Genomic DNA, 23,831 nt, shown 5'->3' with positions numbered 1-23,831 from the left:
AACAAGAAGAACGACACCCATCAGACCAGACTGCCCCGCGGGTGAGTATGATATATTTTTCTTCTTTTGCAGGTCGGTTCGGGGGAAGATACACAGCATTATAGAATTGTGTATATCAGCCCTGAACGGTGATGGCCGTATCTCTTACCTGGTGACAGGTTCCTTTTAAAGCGCTGTGGGTGGGTGCTTTAGTAATTGGCCCTTGTCATTGAGCCTTTATACCTCCAGTCATGCTGGCACTTTTGGCTATATTGCTCCCATCTGAAATTGGTCTTAAGTAGCCTTTCTACAGCTGGTGTGAAGTCGGCTGGACTACCGGATTAGTGGACAGATGTGATGTGCTACATTGACTTTTATCATAGGATTAAGATGCCAACAGGCTATCCTCTGTAAAAATAAATAAATAAATAAATTAAAAAAATAAATAAAAAATCTTTGTACTTTTTTCACTCTTCTAGTACCACCAATCCTGTTTTTTGTGATACTGGTAGATCTAGAAGTGAGGCCACAATTGGAAAATATTGCCTTCTGTTCTTATTTTCTGCCTGATTTGCTCTTTTAGGTCTGCGATCATGAACCCTGTTTATAGCCCTGGGTCTTCAGGGGTTCCTTATGCAAATGCTAAAAGTATTGGTTACCCCGGTAAGTATGATGGGCGCACGTTAATCAAGCAATTTACTGCAGTGTTTGGCATAAACAAAGACGTAAATTACACAAAATTCATTTTTGCATTAGAATTGCCAAAAGTTGAAAACTTGAGCTTGGTGGGCCAGGATGGGCATGGACAACAAGTTTTAGTCAGACTTCTTACATTTTTCACCAGGAAATGTTGCAAATTTTGGCACAAATTTGCACCTGCTCATTTATATTGATAGATATTGGTTTCTTTCAGTGTTTTTGCTCTGTGTTTTGCCCATACTAATGAGTGGGGTAAAATTTGCACCAACAACACACCTATTTTAGGCCGGTTTCACACTAGAGTTTGTGTATGCAGCATAGGGCTGTGTACTTCTTGCCTTCAGATACGCATCCGTCCTGTGTACCCATCGTTAACATTGTGTACGCAGGGACATGTTGCGTTTCGGGCACATCAAAACGCCGCACGGGGACGCATCCGCATACAATGCATGAGCACACATGTCCCTGCATAACCAATGTTAAAGAAAGGTACGCAGGACGGATCTGAAGGTAAGAAGTACGCAGCCCTATGCTACGTACACAAATGCTAGTGTGAAACCGGCTTTACACAGCATTTATTTATTTTTTTTATACAGGAACCATGCATACAAGGATGGGGGTTAAGGGGCCATGCATACAAGGATAGGGGATAAGGAGCCATGCATACAAGGATAGGGGATAAGGAGCCATGCATACTAGGACAGGATGAGGAGGCCATGCATACCAGGGTAGGAATGAGGGGACAATGCATACCCGGATTATACTCGAGTCAATAAGCTTACCCAGTTTTTCGTGGCAAAATTAGGTGCCTCGGCTAAAGGCCCCGTCACACATAGCGAGATCGCTGCTGAGTCACAAGTTTTGTGACGCAACAGCGACCTCAGTAGCGATCTCGCTATGTGTGACACGTACCAGCGACCCGGCCCCTGCTGCGAGATCGCTGGTCGTGTCGGAATGGCCTGGACCTTTTTTTGGTCGTTGAGGTCCCGCTGACATCGCTGAATCGGTGTGTGTGACACCGATCCAGCGATGTCTTCACTGGTAACCAGGGTAAACATCGGGTTACTAAGCGCAGGGCCGCACTTAGTAACCCGATGTTTACCCTGGTTACCAGCGTAAATGTAAAAAAAACCAAACAGACATACTCACCATCTGATGTCCGTCAGGTCCCTTGCCGTCCGCTTCCTGCTCTGACTGAGTGCCGCCGTACAGTGAGAGCACAGCACAGCAGTGACGTCACCGCTGCACTCTGCTCTCACTGTACGGCGGCACTCAGTCAGAGCAGGAAGCAGACGGCAAGGGACCTGACGGACACCGAAAGGCGAGTATGTACTGTTTGTTTTTTTTGGTAACCAGGGTAAACATCGGGTTACTAAGCGCGGACCTGCGCTTAGTAACCCGATGTTTACCCTGGTTACCCGGGTGCTGCAGGGGGACTTCGGCATCATTGAAGACAGTTTCAACGATGCCGAAGTCGTTCCCCTGATCGTTGGTCGCTTGAGAGCGGTCTGTGTGACAGCTCCCCAGCGACCACACAGCGACTTACCAACGATCACGGCCAGGTCGTATCGCTGGTCGTGATCGTTGGTAAATCGCTATGTGTGACGGGGCCTTTATTCTCTGGTCGGCTTATTCTCTGGTCGACTTATACTTGAGTAAATACGGTATATAAAAATGCGTGGCTTAAGTTTTTTTGTTTTTTTTTTAGTTGTAACTTAATTTTTTTTTTTTGTGCTTATTTAGCAGGTTTTCCAATGGGGTATGCTGCCGCTGCTCCTGCCTACTCTCCTAATATGTATCCTGGGACAAATCCTGCCTTCCCATCTGGTAAGTAAGTCTTCTTTTCGCTAAGTAGCTGTGTCCTATCCAGCTTGGTGGAAATAAAGCCACACGTGCAGCGTATATATACACGACCTAATGGCTAAATAAAATCTCCCTTCCATGAACACATTATCAGAACGCTCCCCACCATCCATTTCAGGGACTGATGTTTAGTAATTGCTTGCTGACCAGACCTGTTACCGGTGTTGGGAAAGTGATGCAGACTGGAGATATTTGGGCTGACAATTTTTGTTATACAATCTGCATAAAGGTAGTAGGAGCCAAGCTTGGTGACTGTATTTTATCACATATCTGTAATGGGGTTATTGTTTTTTTTGGAAAAAAAAAAAAATAATAATACAACCCCTGCAAAAATTATGGAATCACCGGCCTTGAAGGATGTTCATTCAGTTGTTTAATTTTGTAGAAAAAAAAGCAGATCGCAGACATGGCACAAAGCTAAAGTCATTTCAAATGGCAACTTTCTGGCTCTAAGAAACACTAAAAGAAATCCAGAACAAAAAATGTGGTAGTCAGTAATGGTTACTTTTTTTTTAACCAAGCATAGAGTAAAAATTATGGAATCAATCAATTCTGAGGAAAAAAATTATGGAATCGCCCTGTAAATTTTCATACCCAAAACTAACACCTGCATCAAATTAGATCTGCTCGTTAGTCTGCATCTAAAAAGGAGGGATCACATCTTGGAGAGCTGTTGCACCAAGTGGACTGACATGAATCATGGCTCCAACACGAGAGATGTCAATTGAAACAAAGGAGAGGATTATCAAACTCTTAAGAGGGTAAGGCTTCTTTCACATTTCCGTCAGTACGGGGCCGTCGCAAACCGTCAGCCTGACGTACCGACGGACATTGTGCAAAATAGTGCACAACGTGGGCAGCGGATGCAGTTTTCCGACGCATCCGCTGCCCATTCTGAAGTTCGGGGGGGGGAGGGGGCGGAGTATCGGCCACACATGCGCTGTCGGAAAAGGCGGATCCGACGGACGTTTTTTCGTCACGACGGTCCGCAAAAACACGATGCATCCGTTGGACAACGGAAGCGACGTGTGGCCATCCATCGCTATCCGTCGTCAATAGAAGTTTTGCAGGATCCTTTTTTTACCAAAATGACAGATTGCGACGGATGGCAAAAAACGGAAGTGTGAAAGAGGCCTTAATCATCATGCAATGTTGCAAAAGATGTTGGTTGTTCAGTCAGCTGTGTCTAAAATCTGGACCAAATACAAACAACATGGGAAGGTTGTTAAAGGCAAACATACTGGTAGACCAAGGAAGACATCAAAGCATCAAGACCAGAAACTTAAAGCAATATGTTTCCAAAACAGGAAATGTACAACAAAACAAATGAGGAACGAATGGGTGGAAACTGTGCCCGGTAAACAAAAACGGATCCAGCAAAAAAAAAAAAACGGATCCGGCGCATCAGTTTTCCACAATTTGCACCGGATCCGTTTTCTTCAAAAATAGACGGATTATACCTGAAGGCAAAAAACTGATGTGTGAAAGTAGCCTTAGGCTAGGTTCACACTGCGTTAACAGCAGCCCGTTCAACACATTCGTTAACGGCTGCTGTTAACGGAAGTGCCGATGTGTCACATCGCTAGCGCAGATAGAGCTAGCAGATGCTCTATCTGCGCTAGCAGTGACGGACCTGGAAACGCTGCAGCCCGCGTTCCAGGGTCCCTCACTGAATGACGGCACATGGCTAGCGCACGCCCATTGTGGGCGTGCGCTAGCGATGCTTCCGACATAGAACTTAATGGCAGCGTTAACGGACTACGTTACACCGTGTTATGCCACGATGTACCGTAGTCCGTCTAACGGACGCCAATAAAGAAATGTGAACCCCAGCCTTAGTGTTTCTTAAAGCCAGAAAGTTGCCATTTGAAATGACTTTAGTTTTGTGCCATGTCTGTGATCTGCTTTTTTTTTTTTTCTTTTTTTTTTTTTTTTTTCTACAAAATTAAACCACTGAATGAACGTCCTCCAAGGCCGGTGATTCCATAATTTTTGCCAGGGGCTGTATTGTTATCTGCTGTACAGCTGACACCTTGACATTCTATCACTATGGGAGCTGCTATGTAGACCCACCGATGGCGAGCAGAACTTTCACAATACAGTCAACTTGGAATATATATATATATATATATATATATATATATATATATATATATATATATATATATATATATATATATATATATATATATATATATATATATATATATATATATATATTTTTTTTTATATACGCTTGTGTAATGGGTAGGGTCATACGACCATTATCGGTCCAGTCACTTCCACAGCTGCTACTATGGCACACTTCCTTCACTTTAATGTTAGCGTGGAGCAATTTGTAAACATTGACCCATCTTGAACGGTATCTTACATTGTAATAATGTCTTGCATAACAACCGTTACTCAAGGGGCTATAAGCTACCATGATGATTCACAAACCCACATGAGACTAGGAGCACTGGACCTTCTCTAGGAGCTCCTTTCTGGGTGGCAGTGATGTCCTGAGATGCCGATTAAAGCGTGCTGACCCCTCTGTGTGTAGTATCTGGAGCATCGGTTAGCAGCAGTACTCATATTCCACATCCAACAAGACGCCTTCCCACTTTGCTGAAATTAACAGAAAAACCCAGTAGTTGTATCCTGAGAACTCTACCTCTAATAATAGTTAATTAATATACATGCATACATACATACATACATACATACATACATACATACAGTAAGGGGTTAGCAGGGTCTTATCTCACTCTCTCCCTCACTGATCCTTGAAGCCCCTTCAAAGTGGATGTGTTTTTTTCACTTCTCCTGCTCTCCTGGGCAGCTTTGCCTCTCTTCTTACTGAGCATGGTCGTCCTTGGGCATGTGGAAGAAGAGTTGCCAATCTGATGGGGACATAAACTATGTGGCTACAGTTATACATGGAAACAAATTTAATATCTTGATGATACTCGTGTATAGTTAAAAGGTACTCGGGCCACTGCTTTATGTGGAAAGTAAGGATGAAGGACGGTGACATATTGCAGAAGTTGTAGTGAATTTGTCACCAGGTTTTTACTGTTCCATCTGAGTGCAGCTTGACGTAGGGGCAGAAACCCCCTATTCCAGCAATTGGTCACTTACTGGGGATGCTTGTTGTAGTTTTTGATAAAATCACTGTTTTATGTATAACCTCCGCCCACACCACTGATTGGCAGTTTTCTGTGTACACTGTGCATAGGCAGAAACTTGCCAGTTGGTGGTGGGGGCGGGATTATACAGATCTCATGAATATGGAGGATTACATGGCAGGCTTACGGTCCTCTAGTAGCAATCTTATGTGGATAAAATCAGTTCTATCCCCACTACAGCAAGTAGTAAGTGACACATCGCTTGTATCTGAGTCTCTGTCTACATTGTGCTGCTCTCAGATTAGGTGACAAATTTGCTTTAAGTTCTGGCCTTTTAATTACCATGGCTGAGAACCATGCTGCCATGAAGAGTGCAATGTGTGCCAAAAATCAAAGCTGAGTCTTGTCGGTGATCGAGGATTTGTGGGATTTTATATCGAGTCAATATAAAATGATCTATTATGTCTTATTGGCTCACCTAACATTTTTGTGATTTGTGGGTTATAAATATTAAGAATATTGGTTAAATATATAGGCCTTCTGTGACCTGAGCCCTATTGTCTCGGTGGGTGCCACCAATTTATATCTGCATTGACCGTAAAACTGAACTAAAATTCAACTTTTGTTTTCAGAGGTAGAACAACCATCATATTCGACTTCCGGTGTGCAAATGTACATGTTCGGGCACACGTTCTCTGCTGCGAGAAACGGTGCAATTAATTCAGGTACCTGCTTTGCTTTTCTTTAAGGCTAGTTATTCTCTGCTCTTTCTATTTAAGTAAGGCATTAAAAGCAAAATAAGTACCTGAAAGTTTGTGTAGACTAAAATATAGAAGCCTGATGGTGGTATGTATGTGGTGTCTGCATCTGTGCAGAACCCAAGCTCCTTTTTACGGAAAAGTTACAGATTAAGTTTAAGTTCACACTAGGCGTTATTTTTTTTTCTGCAGCAAAACCTGATGGCAGGAAAGAAGCTGACGAAAAAAAGCAGTTTTTCCGCAGCATTTTTGACATGCTAGATTTGTCTCTTGTGCAAGCTGATAAAGTTTAGTGTTGGAAAAACAATTCCTTTTCCTTACAATCAGGTTTTGGCAAGACAAATGCAGAAAAACATGATACCTGTGTTTTTGGTGCATTTTTTTTGTGTTTTATTCCACCACCCATTCAAGTCCCTGCGTGAAAAATGCTGAAAAGTGACATGCTCTGTGTCCAAAAAAACATGCAAAACACAAAATACTGGTGACAATGCGTGTGCATGAGATTTCTGAAATCTCATAGGATTTTCTGGTACTGTAAAAAGCAGCTAAAATTAGCTTAAAAAAAGCAGCAAAAACGCCCAGTGTGAACTCAGCCTTAAGGTTTAGACATTTTATAATGAAAAAAATGATGCTCATGTAGTTCAGGCCTATTTGCAAATGTTGTGGATTCAAGCTTTGCTGCTTTTAGTTACGAGTAACGGAGTTAAAAACCTTATGAAAGTCCCTCAGCTTCCCTGATTATAATGCTCTCTTCTTCTTCTCTTTTGCCCTGCGTCAATGTATTGCAGAGATATTACATTTGTTGCTTTTGGATCATAAAATGTAAAATCTCTGAAGAAATGCCACACTGGACTGCAAGCAAAGTCTTCTCTGGGGTTGTACCTTTTCACTCCTCCTCCTTCTCAGAGGCTGCCCGTTATATCTCTGCCATGTCTGAGACTATTAGATCAGCTGCTGAGCTGTGATTGGCCGCCTCTGGGAGGTTAGGGTAAAGGCTCGCGCCCCAGCAAAGACTCTGAAGAAACGCCACTCTGGACTGCAAGCAGAAATTTCACATGCAGCGCTCTAAAAGCCACAAATGTGAATCTCTGCAATGGAGTGATGCCGCACAAACCGGAAAAGGGCAACAGAATGGGGGGAGGTCAGGAATTTTCATAAGATAGATTGGATATGCAGACTATTTAGTTAAATATGCAGATTATTTAGTAAAATAATTGTCCCGATGTGTAAATATAAGAACAATGAGGTAATCTAGAATAAAGTGACGTGCTCATGGGTAAAGGAGGTAAATAATGATGAAAAAGTCAAAGGAGTGTATAACCAAAATCGCCCCCAATAAAACACATCAGGAGGGATCGGTAACACAAATGACGTGAAATTCAACAAAACATATTGAGGAAATGCAGACCCAACAGCATGGAAGCCTCGACGCGCGTTTTTCTGGTGGCTTTATTAAGGGAACTAGTCACTTTTAATCTGAACACTTTTCAACTGTACAATATTCTCAACCCCTTTGCGACATGCGTACTAGTATCGCGCATGTTGCTTCTCTCCCTTTGATGTGGGCTCCGACGCTGAGCCCACATCTTTCCCGGCACATGTCAGCTGTTTTGAACAGCTGACATGTGCCCAGAACAGCTGTGGTTGGATTCACGATCCTCCCGTGGCTATTAACCCATTAAATGCCACTGTCAAACTCTGACAGCAGCATTTAATGCACGCTTATGGCTATCGGGTCGGAAATCGCCCATCGGTGACCCCGTCACGTGATCGCGGGTCACCAATGGGTTGGCATGGCACCAATGGGTTGGCATGGCAACTATAGGTCTCCTGCAGACCTCTATGGTTGTCAATGCCGGATTGCCATGAGCGTCGATGTTCTGATCATCGCATGTATGTAGCAGAGCCGATCGGTTATAGCAGCTTCTTGTCTCCCATGGAGACTATTGAAGCATGCCAAAAGTAAAATATTTTTTAAATATAAAAAAAAATATAAACCTTCAAATCACACCCCCCTTCGTACCATTCAAAATAAAATAAAAAAATCAAACATACACATATTTAGTATCCTTGACTTCAGGATCGCCCGATATATCAATAAAAAAAAATTAACCTGATCGCTAAATGGTGTAGTGAGGAAAGTCAAAACGCCACAATGCCTTTTTTTTTTTTTTTGTCGCTGCGACATTTCATTACAATGCAATAATGGGCGATCAAAAGATGTTTTCTGCACCAAAATGGTATCATTAAAAATTTCAGCTCGGCACGCAAAAATTAAGCCCTCACCCAACCCAGGATCATGAAAAATGGAGACGCTACAGGTATCAGAAAAATGGCTTTTTTTTTTTTATTTATTTATTTATTTTTTAAACTAACTTTGGATTTTTTTTTTCACAACTTAAATAAAAAAACCTATACATGTTTGAGCTCGGGATGACCTGGAGAATTATCAGGTTTAGCATTTGGTGACCATGGTAAAAAAAAAAAAAAAGGTACAACTTGTCCCGCAAAAAAACAAGCCCTCACGCGGCCATATTGACAGAAAAATAAAAAAGTTATAACGTTGGGAAGAAGCGGAGCAAAAAACGAAAATGGGCTGCAGCACGAAGGGGTTAAAGTAACTGTACATTAGTCTAATGAATTGTGGTTCCTGATTTACTCTTTCAGCTCCACATCATGTGTGCTTTTATGTATAATTCTTGTGTACTGCTTATCCTTGAACTTTTTATTGTTTAGTCTTGACTCTGTGTATTACATTTATGAAATTGATTTCACTATTTATGGGTTGCATGTCATTTTTATTGGTTTCTCCTTGCAGTAAAGAAGTAAAGTTAGTGTCTGTATAAGTCTAAGTGGTTTTCCAATGATCTAAATATCCTCAAGATGCGAGTCATATGATTACATTGACTAAGGCTTTTATCGTTATGTGAGCAGAACCTATATTTAGCATACATGACATGAACATGTTATGGTGTGTACGCTAAATATGCTAAATGTATCCATAGGATTACCTGCAAAGGGTGATGTCATTTTTGGTTCCATGCAACAAGTACTGTATAGGCCACACTGAGAATGCACTATAGAGCTGCATTATATAGACTACACTGAGATTGCAGTACTGAGCTGCATTATATAGACTACACTGAGATTGCAGTATAGAGCTGCATTATATAGACTACACTGAGATTGCAGTATAGAGCTGCATTATATAGGCCACACTGAGACTCTGCAGTATAGAGCCGTACTATATAGGCCACACTGAGACACTGCAGTATAGAGCTGCATTATATAGGCCACACTGAGACTCTGCAGTATAGAGCTGCATTATATAGGCCACACTGAGACTCTGCAGTATAGAGCTGTATTATATAGGCCACACTGAGACTCTGCAGTATAGAGCTGCATTATATAGGCCACACTGAGACTGCACTATAGAGCTGCATTATATAGGCCACACTGAGACTCTGCAGTATGGAGCTGCATTATATAGGCCACACTGAGATTGCACTATAGAGCTGCATTATATAGGCCACACTGAGACTCTGCAGTATGGAGCTGCATTATATAGGCCACACTGAGATTGCACTATAGAGCTGCATTATATAAGCCACACTGAGACTCTGCAGTATAGAGCTGCATTATATAGGCCACACTGAGACTCTGCAATATGGAGCTGCATTATATAGGCCACACTGAGATTGCACTATAGAGCTGCATTATATAAGCCACACTGAGACTCTGCAGTATAGAGCTGCATTATATAGGCCACACTGAGACTGCAGTATAGAGCTGCATTATATAGACCACACTGAGACTCTGCAGTATGGAGCTGCATTATATAGGCCACACTGAGACTCTGCAGTATAGAGCTGCATTATATAGGCCACACTGAGACTGTGCATTTGTGAGTGATGGAGTTTCTGAAAATTAAATGCTATAGCCGTATGATTTGTTTAGTGAGAATATCAGAGGTAATATATGCCAGGAAAAAAATAGATTAACTTATAAGGGTCCTAGCAATATGATGGCTTTCTGCTAGGTCTCTATTTGTTACTGTTCATGTACAGCACATCTTTCCAAGTGTCTCTGCTGATGACAGTGCAGGAGGCAGACTCACACTGGGTGGCTTACATTGTGGATGTCTGCATGGGTGTTGTGACTTTTGAAAACACCAGATATTGCTTCATCTAGCTAGAAATGACACAAACCGAATTGCTGACATTTTGTCCCAGGTTTCCCAGCTGCTCTGTGACCGTGGTCCTTATTGTGCACAGGACGCAGTGATTTATTCCATGTAGAGAAAAACTTGTTCCTCTATTTATCATCCAGTGGCATGGCCAGCGGGTGACGCTCCATGGCCAGCGGGTGACGCTCCATGGCCAGCGGGTGACGCTCCATGGCCAGCGGGTGACGCTCCATGGCCAGCGGGTGACGCTGTGAGGGTGGCACTCGCTATACTAGGAAGGAGCTGATGGTTCTCTATGTATTCGTGCTCTATGTCCGCAATTTCTAGTATTGGTAACCCAGCGAGGATGGCTGCCAGGTCCAGCTATGATGTTTATAGGGCACGGTGATATTTTATTTGTGGCCCTGTATAAGGTGGCTATTGTGGGGCCTTGTGGACCACCATCAGTCTTCCTGCAGGAGATGATTTATGTAAATGTGAGTTGTTAACAATTTCTATGTTTTCGCATTTACTTTGCTGGATCCTGACGATTTGATTACACCTTATGACCCCCGCACATTTATGTATTCACTAGCATGTGTCCTTACCCATTTTTCTACTCTTGCAGGATATACACCAGGTACGCCATACAAAGTGTCATGTTCCCCCACCAGCGGAGCTGTGCCACCCTATTCTTCTTCCCCTAACCCTTACCAGACTGCAGTATACCCAGTAAGAAGTGCCTATCCACATCAGAATCCATATGCACAGGTAAAGGTCGGGTAGGGTAATATTCTCACTGTTGTGTCATCTTTATTTGTTCTTTATCAGCCTTTGACATGTAGTATATATCTGTAATAATGTCCTGCGCCAGCTGGATAGCAGTAGTGCTACAAGGCGACCATTGTCTTCTAATGGTGGCAGCCTGGAATGATGTTGGACACTTGCTCCAATGTCTCCCGAATTACAGTTTTATCTTCTGGGGTCAGGGGAGGTTCCAGCTTGGAGACTCTTGGAGCAGCCCAGTGTTATGGGATGTTTCTTATAGAAGGGCCTTTTCCAAGGCTGACCACATTTAGGTGCATTAATAGCTGCTATACACCTGCTCCTTGGTGGCGCTCTCCTCTAACTCATGTTGCAGAGAAGTAGGTCTGGCTTTGGTAGGCCCGGCTACGTGTCTTATGACATCTCACATTAATTTTAGTCTGACATCGCTCAGGTTCTGTGTACAGCCTTGATTTTTCCATTTTCAAGTTCTTCCAATTACAATCAGTAAGAAATCAGAAGACTGAAGGAGTTTTGTCCTAATTAAAACTCTAACCAGGGCCATGGATATAGTACAATTCTGAAAATCTGGCACATTTGCGTTGTGCTACTGAAGAATAAATGTGCAGTAACTCCTTTTAAAAATGACCGTATGTAAAAATGATAGCATAAGATGTCCGTACTCTTGTCAGGGACAACCTGGATCACTGGGCTGACAAGTCCTATATCCTGCTGCCTGCAACTGTAGAATACAGAGAGAGCAAGCTGATTTGTATTTCTTTATTGTTTGCACTACAGCAGGGAACCTACTATACACAGCCTCTGTTTGCAGCCCCTCCACATGTAATCCATCACACTACCGTTGTGCAGCCCAATGGAATGCCGGCAACGATGTACCCCGCAGCAATCCCTCCTCGGGGCAGTGGTGTGGCTATGGGCATGGTAGCTGGGACCACAATGGCAATGTCTGCAGGTATGAGCTGTAATTATAATATTTACTGTACCTATAGTATGTAAAGGAGGACTCGGTACTGACATTCGTTGTTCGTTATAAAAGGCAGAGTCTTCAGAAATCTAATCAGTGGATATGTGCCATCTGTGTATCGTTAGAATATTTTTAAATATTTAATGACCAACAGATTTTAAGATTTTGAGCGAGGGGTTGTTCTGCAAAAAACAAGTTGTAGTTTTTGAATTATGCTATTCATTGACAACAGCTGACATGTGCCCGCAATAGGCGTGGGTGGAATCGCAATCCACCCGCCACTATTAACTAATTAAATGCCTCTGTCAAACTCTGACAGCGGCATTTAAATCGCGCTTCTGGCCATCGGACCGGAAATACGTGCACCGCTGACCCCCGTCATGTGATGGAGGGTAATCAGCTCGTCGGCATGACAACCAGAGGTCTCCTTGAGACCTCTATGGTTGTTGATGCCGGATTGCTATGAGCGCCACCCTGTGGTCAGCGCTCATAGCAGTGGTGTAATTCTACTACATAGGAGCGATCTGAGCTTCGCTTCTATGTAGCAGAGCCGATCGAACTATGGCAGCTTCTAGCCTCCCATGGAGACTATTGAAGCATGCCAAAAGCTAAAGAATAATGTTTTTAAAAATAAAAAAAAGTAAGTTCAAATCACCCCCCTTTCGCCCCATTCAAAATAAAGCAATAAAAATAAAATCAAACCTACAGATACTTGGTTTCGCCAAATTCAGAATCGCCCGATCTATCAATAAAAATAAGGATTAATCTGATCGCTAAACGGCATAGCGAAAAAAAAATAAAAATCCAGAATTATGGGGGTTTTTGTGGTCACCGCGACATTGCATTAAAGTGCAATAACGGGTGATCAGAAGAACGTATCTGCACAAAATTGGTATAGTTAAAAACGTCAGCTCGGCACGCAAAAAATAAGCCCTCACTCGACCCCGGATCATGAAAAATGAAGACGCTACGGGTATCGGAATATGGTGCAGATTTTTTTTCTTTTTTTTTTTTCTTTTTTTTTTTCAGCAAACTTTGGAATTTTGTTCACCACTTAGATAAAAAAGAATCTAGAAAAGTTTGGTGTCTATGAACTCTTAATGACCTGGAGAATCACAATGGCAGGTCAGTTGTAGCATTTAGTGAACCTCGCAAAAAAGGCAAACAAAAACAAGTGTGGGATTGCACTTTTTTTTGCAATTTCACCGCACTTGGAATTTTTTTTCCTATTTTCTAGTACATGACATGGTAAAACCAATGATGTCATTCAAAGTACAACTCGTCCCACAAAAAATAAGCCCTCACATGGCCATATTGACGGAAAAATAAAAAAGTTATGGCTCTGGGAAGGAGGGGAGCGAAAAACGAAAACACAAAACCGAATAAAGCTCCGGTCATGAAGGGATTAAAGTAATAAATAATAAGAGAACAAATCTTTCTTTAGAACCACAAAAAAATCTTTAAGGTATACATTTAAAAATTATTTCTATAAAAATCATAAAAGCACATGAAAAACAGGGTAATACAGATACTATTCGGGGTGTACATGTCCTATCCAGGATTACACACCTTTTTTGGTAGAGTATCAGTCCTAGGTGAATGGTATAATAAAAGGTAGAATATAGCAGTGAATACTAGACGGTAAATAAGACAGCCTGTTATACAGCTTATCATAATGTTATTAGGACATTGTCTCTTTAAAAAAAAAAAAAATTAGCAGGCATTATTATGCAAATATGTTGTATATTCAACACCTGAGTGGTATACCAAAACATATAAGAATAAACAACCCATGTAGTATTCTAACTAAGTATATGAACCACAGACATATTAGTTTAGACACAGCTGTCAAGCAGCATTGCCTATGGTGTTAAGATCCAGGAACCCACTGGACAAAGCATTTCAGTGTGAAACGCGCGTCGGGTGTGGTGGGTTCCTGGATCTTAACACCGTAGGTAATGCTGCTTGACAGCTGTGTCTAAACTAACGTCTGTGGTTCATATACTTTGTTAGAATACTACATAGGTTGCTTATGCTTATATGTTTTGGTAGGCAGAGGAGGCAGAGTTTTATTAAAGGCCCCTAATTTGCGTATTGCTAAAATGTCTCTTGCTTATTTACGTGCCCATATATACTGTCTAAGGGGGGGTTGACATTGTTGATACCACTTATTATTCAGGGGTGTAAGTGTTGGCCACTATTGTACGCTACTTTACATTTCTATTTTTTTACGCCTATCCCTCCCCCATCCCCCAGATTTTGTTGCACTTTTACATGAAATGATTCGGATACTTTCAGCCACACATTGTTTGTTGAATGTTACACTGAAATGTATCTCTAAATCTTGTTTCCTAGGTACATTGTTGACCGCCCATTCACCAACTCCAGTAACCCCTCACCAAGTTACAATGCCTGCATATCGGCCTCCAGGGACGCCAACCTATAGTTATGTCCCAACACAATGGTGATTAGTCGACCCGAGTAAGTGTGTAATGCCACGTCTCCTGTTCTCAGACTTTCCTGTATGAGGCCTCTTTCACTCATCCATTTATCTATGTTTAACGACCGCCAAATAAAAGTAATTTCTCTCCTGACATGGGGGGGGGGGGGGAAGGGAAATCTGCACCTAGCAAAAATAGGGTCTATAACAGTGATCAAAAAGAAAAATTCCCGCAGTGTGTTATGCATTATGCACAGTGCGGGGTTAGGATTCCTGGGCATGCGCACTGCGTGTGTCAGCCTGTCACCCAGGTCCCCCGCCTTACAGCGTCTGTATACTGTATTCAGCTGATCGTGCCTCCTCATACAGTATACAGTACAGTATACAGACGCTGTAAGGCGGGGGACCTGGGTGACAGGCTGACACACGCAGTGCGCATGCCCAGGAATCCTAGCCTCGCACTGTGCATAATGCATAACACACTGCGGGGCTGGGATTCCCAAGGTGGGTGGCCGCACTGCCCGCACAGGCGCAGTCTGCAAGCCTGGCTGGGACGTCACACGGCCAGAGCTTAAATACAGCGCAGGTGCCGGTTTTGAAGAGAAAAAAGCGCGGAGGGGGCGGTGCCGAAAGCCCCTGAAGATTGGAGTGACGGCAGAGTAGCGGTTGAAGCTGGGGAGTGAGGACCCGCCTCCCTGGCTAAAGACAGGTATTTTGGCTAAGTTTCAAAACGCTTTATTTTGGGAATACTTGAACCAAAAACTAAAAGAGCCACTTTGTTAGAATGCAGCATTACTGCTGCACAAGGTGGCTCTTTTAGTTTATAACGGCAGGAGGGGGTGACAGTGGCCCTTTAATCTAAACCCCCTTTGTAAGTGCAGGTAACAGTTTTTGCTGTGTTTTTGGTTCAAAAATCTAGAGAAGTTGCATTGTTTGTTTGTTTTTTTTTGTTTTGTTGTTTTTATCAGCACGCACGAGGAGCAATAAAACACAGCAGAACCTACTTTTTGTAAACCGCTTCTTTACTGGCCAGAGAGCAGGTTTTGCCTGTAGAAAAATCACAGCAAAAAGACAACATAGCCTACAGGGTTAAGCCTTGCCTGCCAGGTTTTTCTTATTTCTGCTTGGTAACTTTACAATGCACAGCTGCTTCCTATCACAATCATTAGTTGTTTTTTTGTTTTATGTGTTTGTACTGCTGTTATTTATTGTTCTTGTATCTTTTATGGGCTGTTAATAAATGCAGGTTTTCCCAAGTCCTGATGCAGTCATGTGCTGCCCCACTGAGTGCTGTATGTGGTTTGCACTTGGTTTAATGGCTCTTATGCTGTACAATGTGTTATACTGAGGCTTTATACAGGGCCAGGCATTTATATTGGTGTTGCTGGTTTCATGGTCAGGGGCCCTGCTCTTGGATGAGGCTGGAGTGGACTTGTGACACTTTTGGAGAGTTACTACTACTCCTAAAGTTGTTATTAATAATAATAATAATAATAATATAATATTTATTATATTTTTTTTATTTTTCTCACACATTTGGCATTTTTATAAATGTATAATGGATGTGATCACACACACATTAGTGTAGCTTAATTTGGACATCGCTGGTGCTATGACTTAGGGTACCGTCACACAGTGGCATTTTTATCGCTACGACGGCACGATTCGTGACGTTGTAGCGATATCGTTACGATCTCGCAGTGTCTGACACGCTACTGTGATCAGGCACCCTGCTGAGAATCGTACGTCGTAGCACATCGTTTCAAACTTTCTTTCGTCGCTTGATCACCCGCTGACATCGCTGGATCGTTGTGTGTGACAGCGATCCAGCGATGTGTTCGCTGGTAACCAGGGTAAACATCGGGTTACTAAGCGCAGGGCCGCGCTTAGTAACCCGATGTTTACCGTGGTTACCAGCGTAAAAGTAAAAAAAAACAAACCGTACATACTCACCATCTGATGTCCGTCAGGTCCCTTGCCGTCTGCTTCCTGCTCTGACTGAATCCGGCCGTACAGTGAGAGCAGATCACAGCGGCGACGTCACCGCTGTGATCTGCTCTCACTTTCCGGCCGGCAGACAGTCAGAGAGGAAAGCAGACGGCAAGGGACCTGACGGGCATCAGATAGTGAGTATGTACGGTTTGTTTTTTTTTTACTTTTACGCTGGTAACCACTGTAAACATCGGGTTACTAAGCGCGGCCCTGCGCTTAGTTACCCGATGTTTACCCTGGTTACCCGGGGACTTCGGCATCGCTCCAGCGCCGTGATTGCACAGTGTGACCGCAGTCTACGACGCTGGAGCGATAATCATACGATCGCTGCGACGTCACGGATCGTGCCGTCGTAGCGATGTAAATGGTACTGTGTGACGGTACCCTTAGAGAACCTGTCAGCAGGATCAGGCATGATAAGGTAAACATATGTGCATAAAGTTGCAGTTCTGCTGATTTTTATCGGTACCTTCAGTGTAGAAATCTGCAGCCTGGTTATTCTGTAATCGCCAGTAGAAGTTTTGGTGCAATAAGCTGTTGCTGCATCAGGGTGGGCCTGTGAGTAGGGTCTTCATCTCTGCCACGGCCCTGCAGCTGCCTCTGGGGTAAGAATCTACATATTGTTACAAATTCTGCGCAAATCGATCTGGTTGTAGGTGTCAGTAAAATAGCGGCGCATGCGCAGATCTCTGCTCAATGACGAGCCGAGATCTCAATATGCACATGTGCTGACACAGCGCCATTTTACCGAATCCTGCAACCAAATCAATCTGCACATCAGTCACCCTTCAGCTAGGACTGCGCGGAATAGTTTACTATATGTAGATCCTCACACCAGAGGAAGCTGAGGGGCCGTGGCAGAGATAAGACCCTACTCACAGGCCGCCTCCCTGCACGAACCGCTTGTTGCAGCAAAACGTCTATTGGTGATTACATAATAATAATTTTATTTATATAGCGCCAACATATTCCGCAGCGCTTTACAAATTATAGAGGGGACTTGTACAGACAATAGACATTACAGCATAACAGAAATCACAGTTCAAAACAGATACCAGTAGGAATGAGGGCCCTGCTCGCAAGCTTACAAACTATGAGGAAAAGGGGAGACACGAGAGGTGGATGGTAACAATTGCTTTAGTTATTCGGACCAGCCATAGTGTAAGGCTCGGGTGTTCATGTAAAGCTGCATGAACCAGTTAACTGCCTAAGTATGTAGCAGTACAGACACAGAGGCTATTAACTTCATAAAGTGTATGAGAACATGATGCGAGGAACCTGATTATGTTTTTGTTTGTTTGTTGTTTTTTTTTTATGATAACCTAACTATCCCTGTGTGGCCTAATGCGTTGAGGCGGTAGGCCAATCTGAACAAATGAGTTTTTATGGCACACTTAAAACTGTGGGGATTGGGGATTAATTGTATTAACCTAGGTAGAGCATTCCAAAGAATCGGCGCAGCACGTGTAAAGTCTTGGAGACGGGAGTGGGAGGCTCTGATTATTGAGGATGCTAACCTGAGGTCATTAGCGGAGCGGAGGGCACGGGTAGGGTGGTAGACTAAGACCAGAGAGGAGATGTAGGGTGGTGCTGAGCCATGGAGTGCTTTGTGGATGAGGGTAGTAGATGGGTAGCCAGTGTAATGACTGGCACAAGGTAGAGGCATCGGTGTAACGGTTGGTGAGGAATATGATCCTGGCTGCAGCATTCAGGACAGATTGGAGCGGGGAGAGTTTGGCCAGAGGGAGGCCGATTAGTAGAGAGTTACAATAGTCCAGACGAGAATGAATAAGTGAGACAGTAAGAGTTTTTGCAGAGTCGAAAGTAAGAAAAGGGCGAATTCTAGAAATGTTTTTGAGATGCAGATAAGAGTGAGCCAGTGATCGGATGTGGGGGGTGAATGAAAGCTCGGAATCGAGGATGACCCCAAGGCAGCGGGCATGTTGCTTTGGAGTAATGATGGAACCGCACATGGAGATGGCAATGTCAGGCAAAGGTAGGTTAATAGAGGGAGAGAACACGAGGAGTTCAGTTTTTGACAGGTTCAGTTTCAGATAGAGGGAGGACATGATGTTAGAGACAGCGGTAAGACAATCACTGGTGTTTTCTAAAAAGGCAGGCGTGATAACAGGAGAAGAGGTGTATAAGTGGGTGTCGTCAGCATAGAGATGGTACTGGAAACCAAATCTAGTGATTGTTTGTCCAATAGGGGCGGTATACAAAGAAGAGGAGGGGGCCTAGGACTGATCCTTGAGGAACCCCAGCAGTAAGGGGAAGGTGAGAGGAGGAGGAACCAGCAAAACATACAGTGAAGGATCGGTCAGAGAGATAGGAGGAGAACCAAGAGATAACGGTGTCCTTGATGCCGATGGAGCGGAGCATAGTGAGGAGGAGCTGATGATCCACAGTATCGAATGCTACAGAGAGATCCAAGAGAATTAGCATGGAGTAGTGACCATTAGATTTAGCTGTTAGTAGGTCATTAGAGACTTTAGTGAGGGCAGTTTCAGTAGAGTGTAAAGAGCGGAAACCAGATTGAAGAGGGTCGAGAAGAGAGTTATCTGAGAGATAGCGGGTAAGACGGGAGTGGACCAGGCGTTCGAGGAGTTTAGAGATGAAGGGAAGATTAGAGACAGGTCTATAATTAGCGGCACAGTTTTGGTCAAGGGAGGGTTTTTTAAGTAATGGATGTATGATGGCATGCTTAAATGAGGAGGGAAAAATACCGGAAGTGAGAGAAAGGTTGAATATGTTTGTTAGGTGAGAGGTGACAGCCTCACACAATAAGCAGGCTGCGGATTTCTACATGAATTTTTGGCAGAACAGCGACTTTGCCCATATCTTTAGTTTATCATGCCTGGTCCTGCTGACCGGTTCTCTTTAAACAGGTTTGTCATAGTGGACATCTGCATTGTAAGAGCTTTCCAGTACTATTTATTAATGGTCTGGATAGGCCCCCAATATGTGATCAGTGGGGTCTAAACCCTGAAGCTCACGGACAGGTCACGGATTGCTGCTCCGTTGCGGCAACAGTGTAGGGTCTCCCTGACTTTGGCAAGTGCTGCAGCCTTGTTGTTCTGCTGCTTCAGTCGATCAGGCCATCACTATCAAACATTAATTGGATGTTAAACCTTTAGAAAAAAAATTCTTAGATAATCCCTTTAAAATGAAACATAACTGTAGACTAACCCAGATTAATTTTTCATCCAAAAGCAAAGAATCTATAGTCATGAGATGTCTGCTTAACCACTGACTGATGGTCACCATTGGTAAGGAGTTGTCCATGAACAAAATGGGCAAATGGAAAGTAATGTTCTCATATTCTAAAATAAATCCCTTTTATTATGTCATATGCAACATACAAAGGAGACCTGTGGTTATGTCTGACAACTGATTAATTTCATATTATGGTTCTTATTTTATTTTATTTTTTTTGTCAGGTTTAAAGATGGAAGATATGCAAGCAAGTCAGATGCTTATTAGATGGTGCTGAAGTGTTACACCTCCAGCGAGAAGTTTCTTCCTTCTGAATTCTTTCAACACTTTGCCTAACACTAATTCAGGATCCGAAGATTTCCATTATTGCATATCTTAACATCTTGGGACTCTAGTGGTTGTCTTTAATATAAAATCCTGTTTTGTGGACAGTCTTGCAATTTTTTTAGCTAATTCTAATGATAAAAAGGGAGCATAAAGTTGTTTCAATGATCCATATCTAGTTGAATGCATGTTTAAACACGAAATGAAGCTTGGTTATTGGAGTGACATATGCAAATAAAAAATGGCATCATATGCAAAATCCAAAGGAGTCGAGAAGAAATCTGAAGGCTTTTTGCTAATTGTAAGGCCTTAGAAAATTTAGGCAAGACTAATCACCCCAGTGTGTTTTTTGAGTGTTGCTCTACATTTTTTTTTTTTTTGTTTGTTTTTGGAAGGTTGTTACTAGTAAAATGGTGCCATTTGATCTATGACATCATAAGAAGTAATTAGTGAAATTCAGATTATGCCCAATTTCTCACTAGGAATAAGTTTTTTTTTTTTGTTTTTTTTTTCAGTTTATTTTTTGATAGCGTGTTTAATAGGAATAGCGGATTCATATGATGTGACCATGTGAGCGGCTGTGTGATTGGGGAAGATAACTTGGCGCACAGACCACAGGTAGTAACTCTCAACACCATCACTATATCTCATTATTGGGTACAGATCTCACCATGCCTGAGGTGGCCGCTTTATAGTATTCGCTCTGCACTTATTGCAGTTTACAAGATTAACACTTCAAGCATTCCTCAGAAATGGAAAGGTCTCGATTGACTTGATAGAAAATGGAAAGAAAGCAAACAGAAAACCCTGTGCATCACGAAACGTGAGAACATTGGGAAAGGTAGATATGAGCTTTCCACTTGTACAATACAGTGACCACACTGTTATTTTATTTGCTTTATTTTTTTCTATAATTGCTCTTGTTGTGCAGAAGTTTTATGTTGGCATTCCACATTAAAAAAAATAAAAATAAAATAGTGACCATTCTCATTTCCAACATAAATACATTCTGCAATGAAAGGGTTAGAAAATCTAAATAAAATGTTGTGTTACAGAAAGCTATTATTCGACTCCTAAATATTCATGGTTGAAGTTGGGCAGATACCTAGCTTCTATCATCACAGAAGTACTTGTGTATATATACACATACAATCTGTCCATAAGGACTAATTAGCAGTCCACACAGATTTTGGAAGATTTAATAAAACTGTTGCAAAGTAAAAAATGGAGCAACCAATCAAAAATGAAAATATCCATTGGTTACTTTTAAACCAGTGTTAATAAATCTCTACACCCCAGTTGTGACTTGGCTAGGTCACAGCTTAGTGCCAACTGAATCCTTGGAAGTATGGTACTTTAGAAACAGGAAACATATGTATAAATACAGTTAGTCCTTCATGACACCCTAAGCTTTTGTCTGTTTTAGAGTGTTTGAATCACATTGCAAAGTGGGTGGTATAAATCTGTAATAAAGAGTAACTTTTTCACATTCTATATCTGCCTCTGCAAAGTTGTGAATCTTTTTAATATACTCAATTTATTTTTCTTCTTTCTCTAATAAAACCATGCTGTTTTAACAGCCCAATAATCTTTTACAAGCTGCTTTGAACTGCTGCGCTAGGAACGAACTGTGCTCAAACACTATTTACAAGCGCTCTCCTTGTGTAGATCTTCTCTGCTCCTCTCCCCCATGCACAGACAGGATAGTGTGTGTAAATGTTTGAGTATGGATTATTACTAGGGCAGCAGGTCAAAGCAGCTTCTAAAACCGCCTGAACTGGGCAATTTCAGCACGGAGTTTGAGAGGAGGAGGCAAACTTAAGGTAATGGAGTATATTACAAAAAATAGTAACACTAACAAAGTTTAATTGCTCTGATTTAACGTCTTGTAAATTTTCTAAAATGTTCATCCAACTTCAAGTGTTATCTGCACCAAGACATGGGTGACAGCCCCTAGTTAGTATATAAAGACGAGTACAAGCAGATTCTGGTGATGGTGCCCAATGTGTTCTTACATTCATAACACTTCTCTTATTGGAAGGCATCTTGGGAAAAGTTGATCCTTCATGTGAAAATTACATATCCAATGTGAGTAATGTTCATTAATCACTTTTTTTAAATGGGGTTCAGTGATGCTCTCCTCATGGCAACTAGTAGTATACTCCAGGTCACCGTAGGCCCTATACAGAGGAAAAGCAAGTGAACATGTCTTTTCTATACATGTGCCCTAATGAATACATTACAATACAGTATTGAGTATCCTCCCTACTACTATGTACAATGTTCTGCCAATGGCATTTCAATGCAAAAAAGTATTTAGACAAAGGGGCAGTTAGTGTCCTTTTCTGCATTCCCTTTAGGCACCTTGCACTTCACATTTTGGAGATTTTAATTTCTTTTCATCAAAAGGTGATTGTGGCCCACCTCGTGGAATAGAATATTTCCTTCTGAAATTATATCCTTCTATGGGAGAGTAGATATATTTGGAGGTTACCATTGAGCGAACGTGCTGGGATAAGTTATCAGAGTACGCTCGTGTACTAACGGGGAGTGTCTTCGGCTTGCTCGAATAATATGCTCGAATTCCCGCACCTGCATGGTCTTACTGCTGTTTGACAGCTGCAACGCATGGGGATTGCCTATCATACAGGTAATCTCTGCCTGTGTTATGGCTGTCAAACAGCCGTGAGACCATGGAGCCATGGGGACTTGAACATATTATTCGAGCACGCTGAAGACACTCGGTTAGCACAGGAGTGTGCTTGCTCATAACTAGTTAGCATTTTAAAGTTAGCTTACATCACATGATGGGGACATAGTGGGTTAAGGAAACTCATTCAAGCACTTGTTACTGTAGCAAAATAAATATCCAATTTCTTAGCATTTCAGTTTTTGTGAACAACCTGTCCATAAAGAGTTCAAGCATGAAAGTCATGTTTTGTTCCCCCCCCCCCCCCCCCTCCATACTTGGGTTATTTCCATATGTTTGTGTTTTGTTGGCTTTTTTATTTTTTTTTATGTAAAATGAATGTTGTCTTCCAAATATCACCATTCTTCCATTCTGTACTGTCTTTCATAGTGGGCGGATGATGTGGCCATTCTGAGCTGGTTTAATTATGCATACTTTTTTTTTGTTTTGTATAATGTGGTTAGATGCGCTCAGATTTTCAACTTTCTCTAAAAGCACGTTTATTGTAACGAGGATTGTTATGTATTAATACTGTTTTGAATAAAGATTGACTTTTGTGTTGCTAATTTGTCCTTTTTTTTTATCAATATAATATATATTTATAGTGTGGTCTGTATATATTATAGATGTGATTGCTAAATTTCATGGCATTGTATGGTAAAAGAAATATAGTTGTCAAAAGAACTGCTTGATCTACCCCTCGCAGGTCAAAAGTTGTATCTCCATGGCTGTGGCACCTTGAAATATTTAGTACAGGATACTTTATACTTGTGCTGTTAACTTGAGGCAAAGGGTGTTCGATGCTGCTCTAGTAATGAGCCAACCATAAAAAGTCCACGGATAAAGCAT

At 42.1% G+C, this 23,831-nt stretch overlaps 1 protein-coding gene across 4 annotated transcripts in view; it reads left to right on the top strand.

Annotated features, from left to right (window-relative positions):
• Positions 1–23,548, top strand: part of FAM168B (family with sequence similarity 168 member B) — a 28,960-nt gene extending 5,412 nt beyond the window's left edge. The window contains exons 3-9 of one of the 4 annotated variants that reach the window (XM_077291099.1): positions 563–642; positions 2,422–2,505; positions 6,281–6,373; positions 11,200–11,342; positions 12,135–12,309; positions 14,677–14,802; positions 20,194–23,548. In XM_077291099.1, coding sequence (XP_077147214.1) covers positions 573–642; positions 2,422–2,505; positions 6,281–6,373; positions 11,200–11,342; positions 12,135–12,309; positions 14,677–14,789 — 678 coding nt within the window. In that variant the 5' untranslated portion in view covers positions 563–572 and the 3' untranslated portion in view covers positions 14,790–14,802; positions 20,194–23,548. The remainder of the gene's footprint in view (positions 1–562; positions 643–2,421; positions 2,506–6,280; positions 6,374–11,199; positions 11,343–12,134; positions 12,310–14,676; positions 14,803–20,193) is intronic. The other 3 variants (XM_077291100.1, XM_077291101.1, XM_077291102.1) reach the window with 3 other exon arrangements.
• Positions 23,549–23,831: the final 283 nt, after the last annotated feature.

This window comes from Ranitomeya variabilis, chromosome 2, assembly GCF_051348905.1.
Source record: "Ranitomeya variabilis isolate aRanVar5 chromosome 2, aRanVar5.hap1, whole genome shotgun sequence".
NCBI classification, from domain to species: Eukaryota; Metazoa; Chordata; class Amphibia; order Anura; family Dendrobatidae; genus Ranitomeya; species Ranitomeya variabilis.
Note: the sequence above shows the minus strand (reverse complement) of the source record. Positions and strands in the feature narration are given on the sequence as shown.